Source organism: Eucyclogobius newberryi, unplaced genomic scaffold (assembly GCF_026437365.1).
Source record: "Eucyclogobius newberryi isolate DKJ021-1_F unplaced genomic scaffold, fEucNew1.0.hap1 SCAF_3, whole genome shotgun sequence".
Taxonomy (NCBI): domain Eukaryota; kingdom Metazoa; phylum Chordata; class Actinopteri; order Gobiiformes; family Gobiidae; genus Eucyclogobius; species Eucyclogobius newberryi.
The window spans coordinates 10,376,243-10,391,096 of record NW_027315945.1 but is presented as its reverse complement, the minus strand read 5'-3'; the positions used below and the strand labels follow the sequence as shown (position 1 = coordinate 10,391,096).

Below are 14,854 nucleotides of genomic sequence, written 5' to 3'. Positions count from 1 at the left end.
ATACTCGTGATTGAGCTGGAATTAAAACGTCCTCACGATTAAACGACATGAAAGTTTTCTTAACGATACAAACACGAGCGTATCTTCATAATCTAACATAGTTTGAGTCAACTCAAGCTGCGGACATGTTCGGTAAACAAACGAATTGTACGTGAATGCAGCATGTTTCTCCGCCCACGAGTTAGCGCGCTAGCTGCAGTTAGCACTCGTCTTACTATTATCGCGTTTTGTAAGCTTTTGGCTTTCATTGTGTAATCGGATATTGCATCGATTGTATAGGTTTACGGTACAGCAGTGATAAAAGCTACAGTAATTGGCCCGATTTCCAACTTAACTTCAAAATTAGATTACCAGCTAGCTAGCGTCAAGCTAAGTCGGTGTTAGCATCAGTGTGATGTCAATAAATAACATGCCATTTCTTTCAAGTTAAGATGAAAACATGTTTACACCAAGTCTTTCTCCAGAACAACAAAGACAGCTGGCGACAAACCTCACCGCTTTCCTCTCACAGTACAGACATCTGTCCGACTCCTATATCATCGTAAGTTTTGTTAAAACACGATGAAGTTTGAACTCATTCATTTTATTTTGCTTATTGTAACCCTATTTAACAAGATACACATATTTCGTGTGAATTACAAGTTACTTTTACCAATAAACAGGTTATGCAGATGACATGCAACATTCTCAATTTGAGCAGTGAGTGGTAAAAACGAGTCAATAGTGAGCCATGTAGAAAAAGCTTCAGTTGTAGTCATCTGGACTCCGTTAGAAAAAATATTATTACTATTTTTTCTAACTGAGTCCAGACTACAACTGAAGCTTTTTCTACAATGGAACACGCCTGGACGAATGAGGGATTACACCGACAATAGTGAGCAATGACATTTCCTCTTGTAATCGACTAAAGAAATATTTGTTCGACTAAACCAGATCGATTAGTGGACTTAAAAAGTGGCGTGGCATAAGCTCCTCAAACTAGCTTATTGGCTAAATATCTTTATCTGCAGTCACAAAACTAAGACGGTACAACAACTATTTATACATAAAAGTACTAGGAAACTGTGTATTTATATGTACCATTACAAATTCATATTAAACTCATAGTTCACGCCCTAATCTTCAGCTAACTCACTCCTTTCTCTTTTCCTCTTTGCTGTTGTCCCATATAAATTGTTTTATCTAGTGAAATAAATTAATTACGACTAAGATATGATCAACCGATTAATCGACTAATGTTAATCGGCTATATTAACTGTTAAAATCAAAGTTAAAACCCCTAAAACTGTGAAAGACTATCTAAATTACAGTTTTATAATAAGTATAAAAGTATACAACTTTGATAAACATTTAGTTTGTATCTGATATTTATAAGAAGAAAATCAAGTTACTGTTTTAAACAGTTTGACATGCTGATAAACAACAGAACACTGCAGCTACACTCACATTGATCACTGATACAGACTTTGGATCACACACAGTTGCACTGATTAACAGTTACTTTTGTCTCCTTAAATATGATGTTTCTGAGTCCCTGCTTTGAGGAAATTAATTGTTGTGGGCCAAGTTGTGCTGCCCATATGTCTGCCACATTTTTGAAATAAAAGAATGTCGGTGCATAACCTTCAATCCACAAAAGAAAACAATGGTGAAAGTTTGAACTCTTATACAAATTTCTATGGCAACTGTGGAGTTTGAATCTTTATATGGCAATCACTTTGACAGTTTATCATGTTTTAATTTAAGACCATCAAACTGAATCATTTTCTGTTCCATAACATGTTTTCCCCCTCAGGAGTTTTTCACGGAGGACCTGTGGCAGACATTACCCAGCAGCTGGCAGTCCACACTCAAACACCTCTCATTTCCACAGATCGCAGATCTGTTACTCGACGCTACCTGCCAAGACAGGAGGTAAGATGAGTTATTAATGATAGCATCTATGCATTTTCAACAATATCTAAATCAAACCTGGGACAGAATTACCGTTACCATGGAAATCTTCCATGTTTATGTGTTCCAAACGTCCATGTTTATGTGTTCCAAACGTCCATGTTTATGTGTTCCAAACGTCCATGTTTATGTGTTCCAAACGTCCATGTTTATGTGTTCCAAACGTCCATGTTTGTGTTCCAAACGTCCATGTTTATGTGTTCCAAACGTCCATGTTTATGTGTTCCAAACGTCCATGTTTATGTGTTTCAAACGTCCATGTTTATGTGTTCCAAACGTCCATGTTTATGTGTTCCAAACGTCCATGTTTATGTGTTTCAAACGTCCATGTTTATGTGTTCCAAACGTCCATAAGAGGTACATTATTGAGCGTCTGCTCATGATGTCATAAAGCAGACACTATATGTTCTTGTATTTTAGGATTGTAGGATCTTTGATGCGTTTCCACTCCTTAAGGGGCCTCCACCCCGCGGCGGCCGAAGCGGCCAGTTTACATTCAAAGTCTTTGTAAACGCGTGTCAAGCACGTAGCAAACGCAGCAAATAATGATATTGACTAAACTCTGCCCACCTCTGAAGTATATGCGGGTCCCAGACAGGCCCCAGAGTCCATCGCCTCCGCTTTTGGACTTTGTAAAGTTAATAAACCAAAGCCATGGTCCGCCATTAAACCCCATTTACACCATGAGAAAAGCAACACAGCACAATTCCTCCACTGCGCATGTGCAGGACGACTCGGACGCACGTCTGCTGCCGAGTGTATTTTACGGACATGAGTCCGGGGCGTCGAGACCGCGCGTCTGGTGCGTTTGTCTTTCAAATGTACACGCGCTCACATTCTGTGTCGGGCGCGATTTGGCTTCCGCGGTGTATTTAACACTTTCACCAATTTCAACAAGTTAAACCTCTTTACGATCGCTTTCACCGTCTTTGGGAGGCTATTGCTTTTGACATTTTTACATAGCAGAATATTTTTCAGTATTTGCAAAGCGTTAGCTAATTAGTCTCTACAGGGAGGCGGGGGTGCAGCCGGGTCACCGAGGCTCTCTCTCCCTTTTTCCAGCACGATCTTGCAATTTGTCTGGACAAACAACTATTTGAGTCGCAAACTACGCAATCATCAACTGTGAATTACTGAGCGTCTTTGGTATGTCGCAAAACGCAGCAGAAAACATGGACAGGTGGGAAGGCTGAATATTTTTCAACAAATATTGAACATTTTCAACAACACATGTAGTACTCTGACACACGTGTTACACACATGCAGTACTTTCACACAAATGCAGTACCTTTTCCACAAATTTTGCACATTACACTTCTTTACACAACTAAACTACATGTTGTTGTTGTTGTTGTTGTTTTATGGCGGTTGGCATCCAAGTGTTGCATTACCGCCAGACTTTATTCCTCAGACTTTGTCGTAGTCCTCGCGGCTGGTATCCAAGTGTTACATTGCCTTCCATTACTTTGGTGTTTCAAAGCCCATGAGTTCAAAAGCACGTTAGAATGTTCATTCTAACGTAATTCTTGTAGTAAAGACTTTATTCTCGTTAGGCTCGAGCCATAGAATGGAATGTTCATTCCATGGAATGCTCGAGTCTATTGTTTTTCCCCTGGGGGCGCGGCGCCGGGCCATTTGTGCTCCTACAAGCTCCATTTTATTTGAGTTCGGGCCGAGCCGATGGCGTCTATGTCCCCATGTGTGACTTTCATTGATGTTCAGGGGGTCAAAAATGCCCGAGTATGAACATGAAGAATAGGAATAATAGGAATAAGAAACCAGGGGAAGAACAATAGACTCGAGCATTCCATGGAATGAACATTCCATTCTATGGCTCGAGCCTAACGAGAATAAAGTCTTTACTACAAGAATTCAGACACTAGCAATGGCTTCAGCCATTGCACATTATCTAGTTTATAATATTTATTTATTTAGATGTGGAAATAGCAATTGCATTGGCCGAACCAGATGCAGCGTTTCATGTGTCAAAGCAGAAATGGTACTTTTTCAACACCTGTTCATCGGAGGCAAAAACAGTTTAAAAAGTAGCCGTCGAAAAACCAGATAAACTGCTGGGTCACTACGGTTAAATACATTTATCAGAGTACTTTTGAATTAACATCAAGTTTAGTTTTTGGTAACTTAAGATCTCCATTGGTCTAACATTTGGCAAACTGAAAATTCTAGACATAATTTCAAGCTAGCTTTATTGGGGAAAATTATAAGCAATCAAAAACATGCATTACAAAGAACTAGATATGAATTGCAAAAGTCCTATTTGAGAGTGAACTCCATGGGAAGTCATACACATAAAGTATATTCCTTAATATTTTGCTGCTTAGGAAATATCAAGATTGTGAATATTTATTTTGTAATGACTCGCACAATTGTCCTTTATTCCAGGTATCCGTCAGTATGGCCTCTGTCCCTGCTGGCGTTCAGGGCCACATCTCATGCCTTGGCCTTTCCCAGGAAGGATACGCACATCAGAGACATCGCCACTGGGACGGTGAAGCCAGAGGAGTTCCAGGAGAACCAGAGTCAGAGCTCACTGCTGGGGCATATATTCAGGAAACACGTCAAACCAAAGAAACAGCATGAAATACGCAAGCTGGGCGCGGTAAGGCTTGTTTCCCCCCTCAAACATACAGAAATAAAGAATGTTGTGGTAACTCTTTTACTGTGGACGTCTCCAGCTGGTGAAGCGGATCTGCGACGAGACTGGGTGCAGCAGAGTGGTGGACGTTGGCTCTGGACAAGTGAAGATCTAATATTTTTGTCCAATTCACGCTTCGAAACATCTTAAGGAACTACTCATGCTCTGCTCCAAACAGGGTCACCTCACTCGCTTCCTGTCCTACGGTCTCGGGCTGTCGGTGACCGCAATCGAAGCGGATCGACACCTGGTTTCCATGGCAACTGAGTTTGACAAACAGCTGTTATTGGCCTTGGATAAAGAAAAGCAAAAAAGGGTCGGTTTAAACACTAGGGCAGTCAAAGAAAGCACACAGACTTGTTTATTATATTCATTTCATTTGAGCAAGTCTCGATTACAAGTAAAAATACATGCCTAAAGAATTACTGCTGCCAAAGGTTTACTTAAAAGTGCAGTTACTAAATAATTTCTTTGTCTTCATGGAGATGTTGACTTACACGTTTTCATTGCTCAAAAATACTGTGAAAAAACATGTAATTCTTACTGTTTGCAGGATTGTCCTGTCCTGATCTGACCTATAATTTATTAAAATAAAAACGTTTAAAAAAAAAAGTGAAATACCATATTGAGGAACATTCTGCACCTGCAAGTAAAAGTAAACGATTTATCTTTTTTTTTTTTTTTTTTTTTTTTTTTTTTAAAGTGGCCTTTTGGATAAATACTGATATAAAAATCTTGAAAAATGACATAATTGAAACTGAATCAAGTTCAGCACAATCCACACATTCCCTGAGCTCTGGTCCATCAGTGCAGGCGAGAGAAGCCACCGTGCTCTGGGACAGTTGGACCTGTGCTGTTCTCCATGTCAGACAGGATTTTGAAATTACGAGGCATGAAATCTGAGAATTGCAAATTGTGTAGTATGAGCTGCCTGGACATGAACGTTATGAATGAAGACACGATGTTGCTGTGTTAAAAATTAGAACGCACATCGCAGATTAGATAAGTTTGACTATTTATCCACTGAACTACTCTTCTTCTCAGAGGTGCACCTTCCCAGCCCTCGGCTCTTCTCCTCGTCATGTGGCCGGCTGGGTCGACCCGAACGCCTCCTGGAAAGACTTCGTCAAACAACTGCAGTCACCGCACAGCGTCAGACAAAGTCCCCCGACTCTCGGCCCACATAAAAAGAAGCTCAAAGCCTCAAAACAGGAAACAAAATCACAAGAAGCAGACTGTAATCCACGAAACACTGATTCAACGCAAGGACATTTGGCGGAGAATGAGCTTGCTTTGACCCAAAACGTCTCCGAGGACTCCAGGGACGACTACGTGGAGAGCGTCTCAGACTTTGTCCTCACGGGCCTCCACGCGTGCGGAGACCTGAGCGTCACTCTCCTGCGCCATTTCGCCAAGTGCCCACACGTGCGCGCCATCACGTCGGTGGCTTGCTGCTACATGAAGATCACCACCAAGGAGAACCCCGCGCCTCCGGGTCTCGTCCGGCGCCCCGCTTCCCTCGCCCCGGACGGCCCCTCGGAGTTGGGGTTCCCCATGAGCGCCTGGGTGAGGGGCTTGCCGGGGCACGAGCTGTCGTACAAGGCGCGGGAGGGCTCGTGTCACGCCATGGAGGACTACACGAGGAGGCTGAGGGAGGAGAGCGAGCTGCTGAGGATACACTGCTACAGAGCCGCGCTGGAGAGCTTCATACGGGACGCCAGGCCGGATCTGAGGAGAGCCGGGATCCAGACCATCAAGAAGGCTCATCTCTTACCCTTTACTGAGTGAGTCCACCTTTTTCACCCACTGACCTATTTTACACATGGATCTGTTGATGAATATTGTTTATTCTCTAATAAATATGTAACAGAACCGTATTGAATATAAAATACTTTAAACAAGCAATAACATGCCATCCTTTCAGTAAAAATCACACAATCTAGTTTGAACTTCTTTTCTATAAACCCTTGCAGACCCCTGAGAATCTTGGCAAGGACTGTTTTAAGCTTTTAGGTGAGACTGTGCAGGTAAATGAGACCAAAAATCAATTTGGAAATCAACTGCACCTGTAGATTGCAGACATAAATATAGCAACAGTGTATTGCTGCAAGTTTTGGCTTAAAGGTGGAATGGACAATTTTTTTCAGCAATTTTTTAATCATATTTCCTCGTGGCGTGGATAAATCATTTGTCCTGCCACGTATCAATCATAAAACGCACCTACCGCTCACCTGCAGCCGCGTCAGGCTCGTCCCCACGTTGACGCGTGCCTAAGCGCATGGATCTATCATAATATAGTTCCCTCAGTGTACGGGGCAAAATGAAGACGGAGAAAGACAGTTCGAGCTGACGCAGAAGTGGACAGAAATCTACGGGAGACGAGCGATGCGATGCGCTCCGTTGCGCTAATAAACAAACGCACGTGTGTGTTGTATCAGTCCTCACGGGGACTTCCTCCTGCGTTCTCAAATCGCCGAAAAATCGTCCATTTAAGCTTGTTTTGCGGGAATACGATGTTTTTTACAGAAGCATATTTTAGGATTGAAATCTGAGTAAGGTCGACTGCACGCGAGTTCCAGGGAGCTACGGTTGTCAAAAGTAGAAAAAATCGTATACTAATCGATTCTAAAACTAGTATTGGGACTGGATACTAATTTGAGCAAGTATTAATGCTAAAAATTCTTTAACAGGACAAAAGTCTGCCTTTGGACAGTTTTACAGTGATGGGGCTTCATCAGAGCTAGTTCTGATAAAGCTCATTCTAAAACTGTTTGTGGGATTTTTATCGATACTTGCTCAAAGTAGTACCTAGTGTCAATAGTAGTTTTAGTATTGATTAGTTTATGGTTCATGATACTTTTGACTACCCTCCAATCGAGTCAGTATATTCTTTTATTATGGAAATCGACCCTACGGGAAGGAGTCGTGCTTCTAGGGTCAGTGTTATTCTGTTCCCGCTTTTGTCGAGTCGCAGATCCAAAACCTCAAATCGAAAGGTCCAACATCGTCAACTTTGAGCGACTCTACAACAGCCAATCATGAAAATCACGTCTTAAAATCACAAAAGATACAAATGTAAGTGTAAGCCAGGTCTAAGGGTGTCAGGTTTAATACTTTTAAACATTTTATAGTGGAAGTTTTATTTGAACTGATTTAGTCTTTGGGTAAACTACTTCATATTGAAAAGAAAATGATTATTTATCATTGTTTTTATGGGGTTTGTTACATACAATAAATCAGACTTCATAATAGACATCCTTCTAAGCAAAAACTAGAACATGTATATAGTTTCTGGAACAGTTTATGTACATAGTCCTAAAGGAGAACTCTATGGAAATACAAGTTCAATGTCCAGTCTGCGTAGCTATGGAAACAACAGAAGTTCTAGTACAAGTTCGGGTCTGCGTAAAGTTTGAAGTTTGCTGCGTGACTGTGACGGCAGGTACGCTCGTCTGGGCCTGCCGCGGGTGGGTTTGCCCCCTGACCTCCCCCTGGACTCTGCCCGTGTGGAGGCCATGCTGGAGCACCAGGGCAGGGTGGTGGTGTTCTTCAGCCTGGCTCTGCTGCTGGCTCCGGCGGTGGAGAGCCTGGTGCTGCTGGACCGGATCATCTACCTGCAGGAGAACGGTGAGCGAGTCGGACGGGCACAGAGGCCACAAACGTTTGCCTTGTTCGATGTTTTCTGCCGAGAGCTTAATATCTCGTGTCTCATTGTGTGTTAAACCGGCTCACTCCATCTTATTCTTTTGTGGTCTCATAAGGGTTCACTCGTCAATGCCTTTTTGCGCCCTCTTCTGGTTGTTTGCTTTAAAACATAAGGCACTATTTTGCGTTAAACCGAGTGAAATGCTTTCCTATATTTTGTTCACTATTCCCCCCTTGAGTGTGAGACTTTTTGGATTAGTCATACAAACATAATCAAACTAGCAAATTAAAATTGAGCGTCAGTACTTTAATACTCAGTGAGATACAACAACTACAGGGACCATGGTTACTGTTGTCGTGGCATTTGCAGCAGCCGTCTTGTGACTGCGAGAGGAATTGTCTCAATCCGGAGCTAATTTCATTGAATTATAAGAATGAATTTTCACCCTGTCAGTACTTTGCTGATTTATATTTTATGCAGGATAACCGTTTCTTTACCTGTCAATAAACCATTTGGACACAATCATTGATATTGATTCAGTTTATTTCATACTAGGGTTGTCAAAAGCATTGAAAATCAATACTAAAACTAGTATCGAAACCAAATATGTCTTTGAACAACTGTTGATACTAAAAACTTAACAGGACAAAATTTGACCTTTCCATAGCAATCTTGAGCTTTATCCACTAGTATAAGCTCACATGGTTTCATAACATTGTGTCGAAAATTTGATTAATTTTACCCCCAAAAAGCATTTTAAATTAGATTTGTGGCATCAAGCCTTTTCCTTCGAGTTGGAAATATGGGTTTATTTATGAGTTTCTCGAGTTGAGTGACTTTCTTGTGTTTTGCGTAGCTGATGGAGCTTCTTGTATCTTGTGTTCCAGGTGTGGACAGTCAGCTGGTTCCTCTCTTCAACCCAAACTTATCTCCAAGAAACTTTGTCCTGGTGGCTCTAAAGCTGCAGAGATAGTTTTAGCACCTTTGTCTACATTTTACCATTGCACTCTTTTTTTATATATTTCTGGAAGCAAATCATGTGCTTATTTATTTGGTATGAAAATTTGGCAACATTTAGAGACTACCATTTTTTTCACCTTTGCTAAAATAAAATCTTGACCATGTGCTACATTTTTCTACCGTTATTAAACCATTAAAATCTGGTTGCAGTTTGGTTTTTGTTGAGTGAAGTAAACGCCAACAGACTTAAATCACATTTAAAAATTATTTTCAAGTCTTTCACCACTTGATGGCACTGTTGATGCACAATTCCACACTTTTCATTCAGATTAGAGTACATATTTACACATTTTAACATTTAGATGGTTAAATACTTTTACGATCCCTTTTCCATAATTGACATGAGCTTTTGCTGCTTTGTAAAGCTCCGTATTGAATTGCTCCAGACAGGATTACGTTCACGTTGGTGGATCTGGACAAAGAACGTGTCCGTCTGTGCCGAGGGTTTAGGCTACGTGAGTCTATTATGGTCGAGCCTGTGTATCAATGACACGCTTACAAAGAAATGCGGATCTTTTGAATTATGAAGTTAAATTTCTGGCCGTCTAAGGCAGCAGTGGGAGAATTTGTACTTTTATATCAGTTACTAGTCGCAGATATCGTCAGACTAATTGGCAAAACATTTAAACAAAATGCAGTTTTGGCAGAGATGGAAGTGCTCAAGTTTGTAAATAAATGAACAGATACTAAAAAAATAAAAATCATTTGAATACAAATCTACATGTATTTAAGTACCAGTTAAAAAGATTCATAATTTATGCGTGAAACATGAGCGTGCTAAAAAGTGTCAAAAAGGAAGTCACTGAAATAGTCTGAATTTTGTTTAGCCTTTAACTCAAATCTTTAGGCAGGATGTTCCGGACCATTCAGGCAGACTCAAATGCCCACAAGGTTTGTTATTTAAATTATTCAAATCAGAAGTAAAAATATCCACTTAAAAAAAAAAAAAAAAAACGTTATCATTTCACTGAGTCATCTTTTCATTTTTATAGTTCTTCGGAACTTCAAAGGCAAAAGTCTAACAATGGAATAGTCAATTCTTGGTTCAGGCAGAAGTCTAAAACGCCATGGACCCACACATACACAACATGCACCACACAGACAGTGCCACCAGCGCACAAAGACCGGTTATATGGTTTTAAAAATCACAGCTGCTGGTATCAGGTTAAGGCATAAACATTCACTCAAGGAACTTTTAAAAATGTTAGCAATGCATTTAGTCAATAGCGTTTCCAGTTTTCGAAACACTGGGAATAAACTGTCTTTACATGACGCGACCATTTTCTGACTGTTCCAAATGAGATTTTAATGGAAAAATATTTACGGTAATTAATTCCTCCCCCACATCTATGCAAAAAAAACTGACTTTTCCATTACTCTCCTGTAGCCTCCCCCTAGGAGAATACAGAGAAATGCTGGACATTTACTTCTACACATAAAATTGACTAGACATGGAAGTGCAAAACTGTTTATTAAAGACTGTGTACAAAACCACCAGACCGGTTTCTCTCCTGCCCAGTGGGGTGTGGCTCGTCAAGGGTGCGTCGTGTTTTTCATTACACAGAATCCCGTTCTTCGGTCAGGATTGTCTCGAGGAAGTCGTTGCACAGACACGCCATGGTAACCACGAACACCACATACTCCTGGAAGTCCACCTGCCCGTCGCCGTTCTCATCCAAATCCTTCATCAGCTCCTCAAGCTTGGCGGGATCCTTTGTGTTCTGGAAGCAATTCACGGAAACTATGAAAGCTTTGCCAAAATGTAGCTACAGAAAGGAAACGCCAAATGGTTGTTGGAAAATCTAATCTCAAAGACTACTTCAACAGGCTTACTCACTTCAAAGTTGAGTTCCTTCTGCAGTAGTTCCTTGAGTTCACGTCTGCTCAGCTTGAACTGGTCCATGTGGGCTTCCTTATTACACTTGCCCTCCTCGTCTTTCGACGCATACTCGTGGAACACCCCCACGAGAGTCTGGATCGCCATTGTGAGCCGGGAGTCTGTCATTTTGGTCCTGCAAACACAGAACACGTGGGCATTGTGCTTTCCCTCAGCTCATTGGGCAAACAAACAGCCGTAATACATTTTATCCATAGTCTAGAAAGGTTTACAGAGATAAATATGGAATAGTGACACAACTTTGCAAATGTAGCCCAATTTAAGCAATCTTCCTGACCCCAGTTTAACAGGCAGCACATTTTCCTCAATAGTCTGTCCAGCGTGGGAATGCTCACTGCTTGTCGCCCAAATATGATCGCGTCTTGGCCACGTCTTCGGTCACGCATCCGAAAGTGTTCAGGCAACATGACATTTCGCCAAATCTCACAGAATACAACAAGTGCGAGCACCGATCTTTGTTAAACTGTTGTTGACCGTTGGAAAGAGACACCGGAGAAGCCGGGGGGGGGGGGGGGGGCAGCTTCACCTGGCAACCGCCCCGACCAACAAAAGACAGACCCCCCAAAAAGGAGCTTAAGGCTTCTAGAGTTTAAACTGGCACAGAAGCATGATTGTTTAGAATAGACTGGTGGCGATGGCCTTTGCAGAAATACACTGGTTGTTCCCAATGAATCCTGTGATATTTGTTACAGGCAAATTATGTCAGGTCATATTTAGGGCTGTGCAATAAATAAAAAAAAATAATAAAAAAAAACACATTTTAAAAGAGTTTCTAAGCCTTAATGAGCAACTTGAGTATTTTTTAAACAATACAGCCAGTATTGATCCTGATGGCTTCAGTCAATAAAAATTTAGTTTAAATAAATTTAGTGCATTCGACAGGTTTTTACAATGTTCCAATTTTGACTTTGATGTATTTGTACAAATTAGTTTTATACCAATCAAGCAGATATTTGTGGAGAAAACTTCTACAATAATCTGTAGAATGACATCACACTAGGGGCACTCATTCCACTCAACGTTTATGCATAAATTACACAAACAACTTTGACCCTCTAAATATTTAACCAAACTAAAGTCTCTCATGTTTTGTCAAATACTAAACAATTGTGACATTAAGTTTTTGCTCAGTGTTTGCTGGGTTATTACAAACAGGAAGTGACTCTTAATCCAAACAATTTACTATTGAGATAACATACAAATTTCACAAAAAGATTTATCCTAGTTTTGTTCAATAAATCACAGTACTGAGGGAGAGCATGCATGTTTGTGCTCAGGAAATTGAAAGAGTAAAAAGCTTTTCCTGTTAGATATTATTGCTACATTTAGAACACTGTAGGCTGCAAGATTTATATATTTAAATTTTCCCAAAAATTGTTGAAACATTAAATAAATAAGAACCCAACACAACCTACGGCAATCATGTCGTCACCACGCCCCCAGTTAGCCTAAAGAACAACGACCACCGGACACCAATTAGCTTGATTTGAGCACTTGGCCTCGTGCTTAGTTCTTGTAATGCATTTACTTCGTCAACAACAAAATGTCTGTCTTCACGTAACACACACTTTTCAATCATTCCGGGCCATGTTTCGGGCGCACGGACTCACCTGCACAGAGCGCGCGTGGTCACGGAGATGACGGCGATGAGAGGGAGGAGGCGACGGCGGCGTCAGTGTGTGAGCGGTGCCGTGCGGACTGCTTTATGGAGCTCGTGACTGTGGACACGTGACACCGTGCGCTCACAGACCCCGCCCCCTTCAGCGCACCTGCAGAGCCTCTTGTTAGGCGAGGTCAGGTGAGGTGAGGTCATGGGTAATATTATAGGAATGAGCTAATGTAGCCTGCAGCATACGTTATCATCTGATGCTGCGAGTGCTGTAGGGCTTATCACGTTTACGTAGCATTGTTAGCATAAGAGTGGTCTTCTACTGGTCATCCAAGTAAGGCTCTGAGTGAGTGATTTAACCAATCACAGTGAAAGTCAACTTTTAAAATAATCGGATGACTTATTTTAACTCTTATAGAAAATACAAAGTGTACATCAATTGGGATAAAATCGATCTGGTAAAAAAGTAAATTGTGATTTACAGTATATATTTTTTGCAACACAATGCTTAATTATTTGCAATGTTCTGCAGTATAACCTTCTCTTGGAACCTTGGTGTTGTTGACAGCTATTTTAAATTTGAGAAACAGATTAATGCCGTTCTCAAATCGAGTTTTTATCAGTTAAAGGTTCTCAGCAAAGTCAAATATTACATCCCTCGTTTTGAAAATCTATAACTTTCCCAGTGGTGGTCGAGTGGTTAAGGCACAGCACACATCCCAGGGGCCACGTGCAGCCGGCCGCAGTGTCCTGTGATTGAATCCTGGCGCTGGCTGTTGGTAATAACGCTTGAAAATAGCAAATTGTAATTCAATTATGAATAATAAGACATATTATGCAACTAGCCTGCTGTTACCAATATATATAGATTCCACCACTGTTTTCCATGTTGTTGTCTGGTGTTGTTAAGAGCCTTATCAAACACTGTGCATGCTTATTAAGTTGGCACAGCCCATACTGTATCTAGTGTGTAATGATATGCCTCTGAACAGTGCTGCGGCTGTCATCACATCTCCTGGCTCCAGAATGAACACACACACTGGCCTCGGGCATTCACATTGGTGTGTCAGCACATGATGTGACAAAAACGAGGAGCAGCTACACAGACAAAACAACCAAAATGTATACAAAAGGAATAAGGTAACATAAGATGAGCAACTGATCTCACAGTGGGGACGTTCACACACTGTGGACATATCCTGAAAAAGGAATATCAAACATCCTCCAAAACATTAGGTCAATGTTTATTCTTGTAAATGTAGTGTTAATGTGTCTTCTGTAGGATGTAGATCTGCCCATTCAACTGGCGTTCACATTTTCTCTTTTCCAAGTTTCACATTCAGATTGTAAATTGAATACCGGTAGTTATTTTTCAATTTCAACCTATAAAGGACTTAGTATTGAACTTCACACATCATATACAGTAGATCATCATATTACATTTTGTTCATGGTAAACAGCAATATTGATCTAAAATGACAGTTCCATTTTCTTCAAAATGGCAGAACTGGTAAGCTCCTTCTCTTCTTAGCAACATTTCACCTCTGCAAGAAACTTGTTTTCTTGGAAGTATCGGGGCGAGCCTGAACTAAAACCGGTCTTTCCTCAGGGTGCATTGGCACGCCTCCGCTGTCCCAGCACAGCTGTCCTTTATTTCACTCGTAGTGCCGCGGTTGTTCTGACACATAATGTGTAGTATAACAGGCAGAAAGCACGTTTAGATCATGTAAACCCAAAATACAAAGAGGAGTGTGGTGGGCTGCGGGCGCTGAAGATACTCAAATGTAGATGCATAACATTTGCTGAATATTTACTGCTTTATGTTACTTAAGCACAAATGTATACAAGATGAAGTACTGAGAAGGGAAATACAAACACATTCCCTTTTTAATAAATATGACTTTATAACCAGAGAATGATTTGTTTTTGGCCTGAAACAAATTAAATAAGCACAATATAGTTACAGATAAAAAATAGCCCAGGTCTTATGTCTAGCAAAACCTCTAATAAGGTTAAAAGCGTTTTAAAATCGATTTTGCATAATATGTCCCCTTAACTGAATGTTGACAAAAC

General features: G+C 40.9%; 2 protein-coding genes across 2 annotated transcripts; one reads left to right on the top strand and one right to left on the bottom strand.

Moving 5' to 3' along the window:
- The first annotated feature begins 159 nt into the window (after positions 1 to 159).
- Positions 160 to 9,267, top strand: mettl25b (methyltransferase like 25B). The gene is made up of 8 exons (XM_072460381.1): positions 160 to 541; positions 1,796 to 1,914; positions 4,357 to 4,573; positions 4,650 to 4,712; positions 4,788 to 4,925; positions 5,654 to 6,393; positions 8,052 to 8,236; positions 9,143 to 9,267. Exons 1-8 carry the CDS (start codon positions 440 to 442, stop codon positions 9,226 to 9,228), a joined length of 1,650 nt encoding a protein of 549 aa, XP_072316482.1. The 5' UTR covers positions 160 to 439; the 3' UTR covers positions 9,229 to 9,267.
- Positions 9,268 to 10,705: 1,438 nt separating this feature from the next.
- On the bottom strand, positions 10,706 to 12,867 carry s100a1 (S100 calcium binding protein A1). Its single transcript, XM_072460385.1, has 3 exons — positions 12,783 to 12,867; positions 11,113 to 11,287; positions 10,706 to 10,996 (listed from the first exon to the last, which is right to left on the bottom strand). Exons 2-3 carry the CDS (start codon positions 11,278 to 11,280, stop codon positions 10,832 to 10,834), a joined length of 333 nt encoding a protein of 110 aa, XP_072316486.1. The 5' UTR covers positions 11,281 to 11,287; positions 12,783 to 12,867; the 3' UTR covers positions 10,706 to 10,831.
- Between the last annotated feature and the right edge of the window lie 1,987 nt (positions 12,868 to 14,854).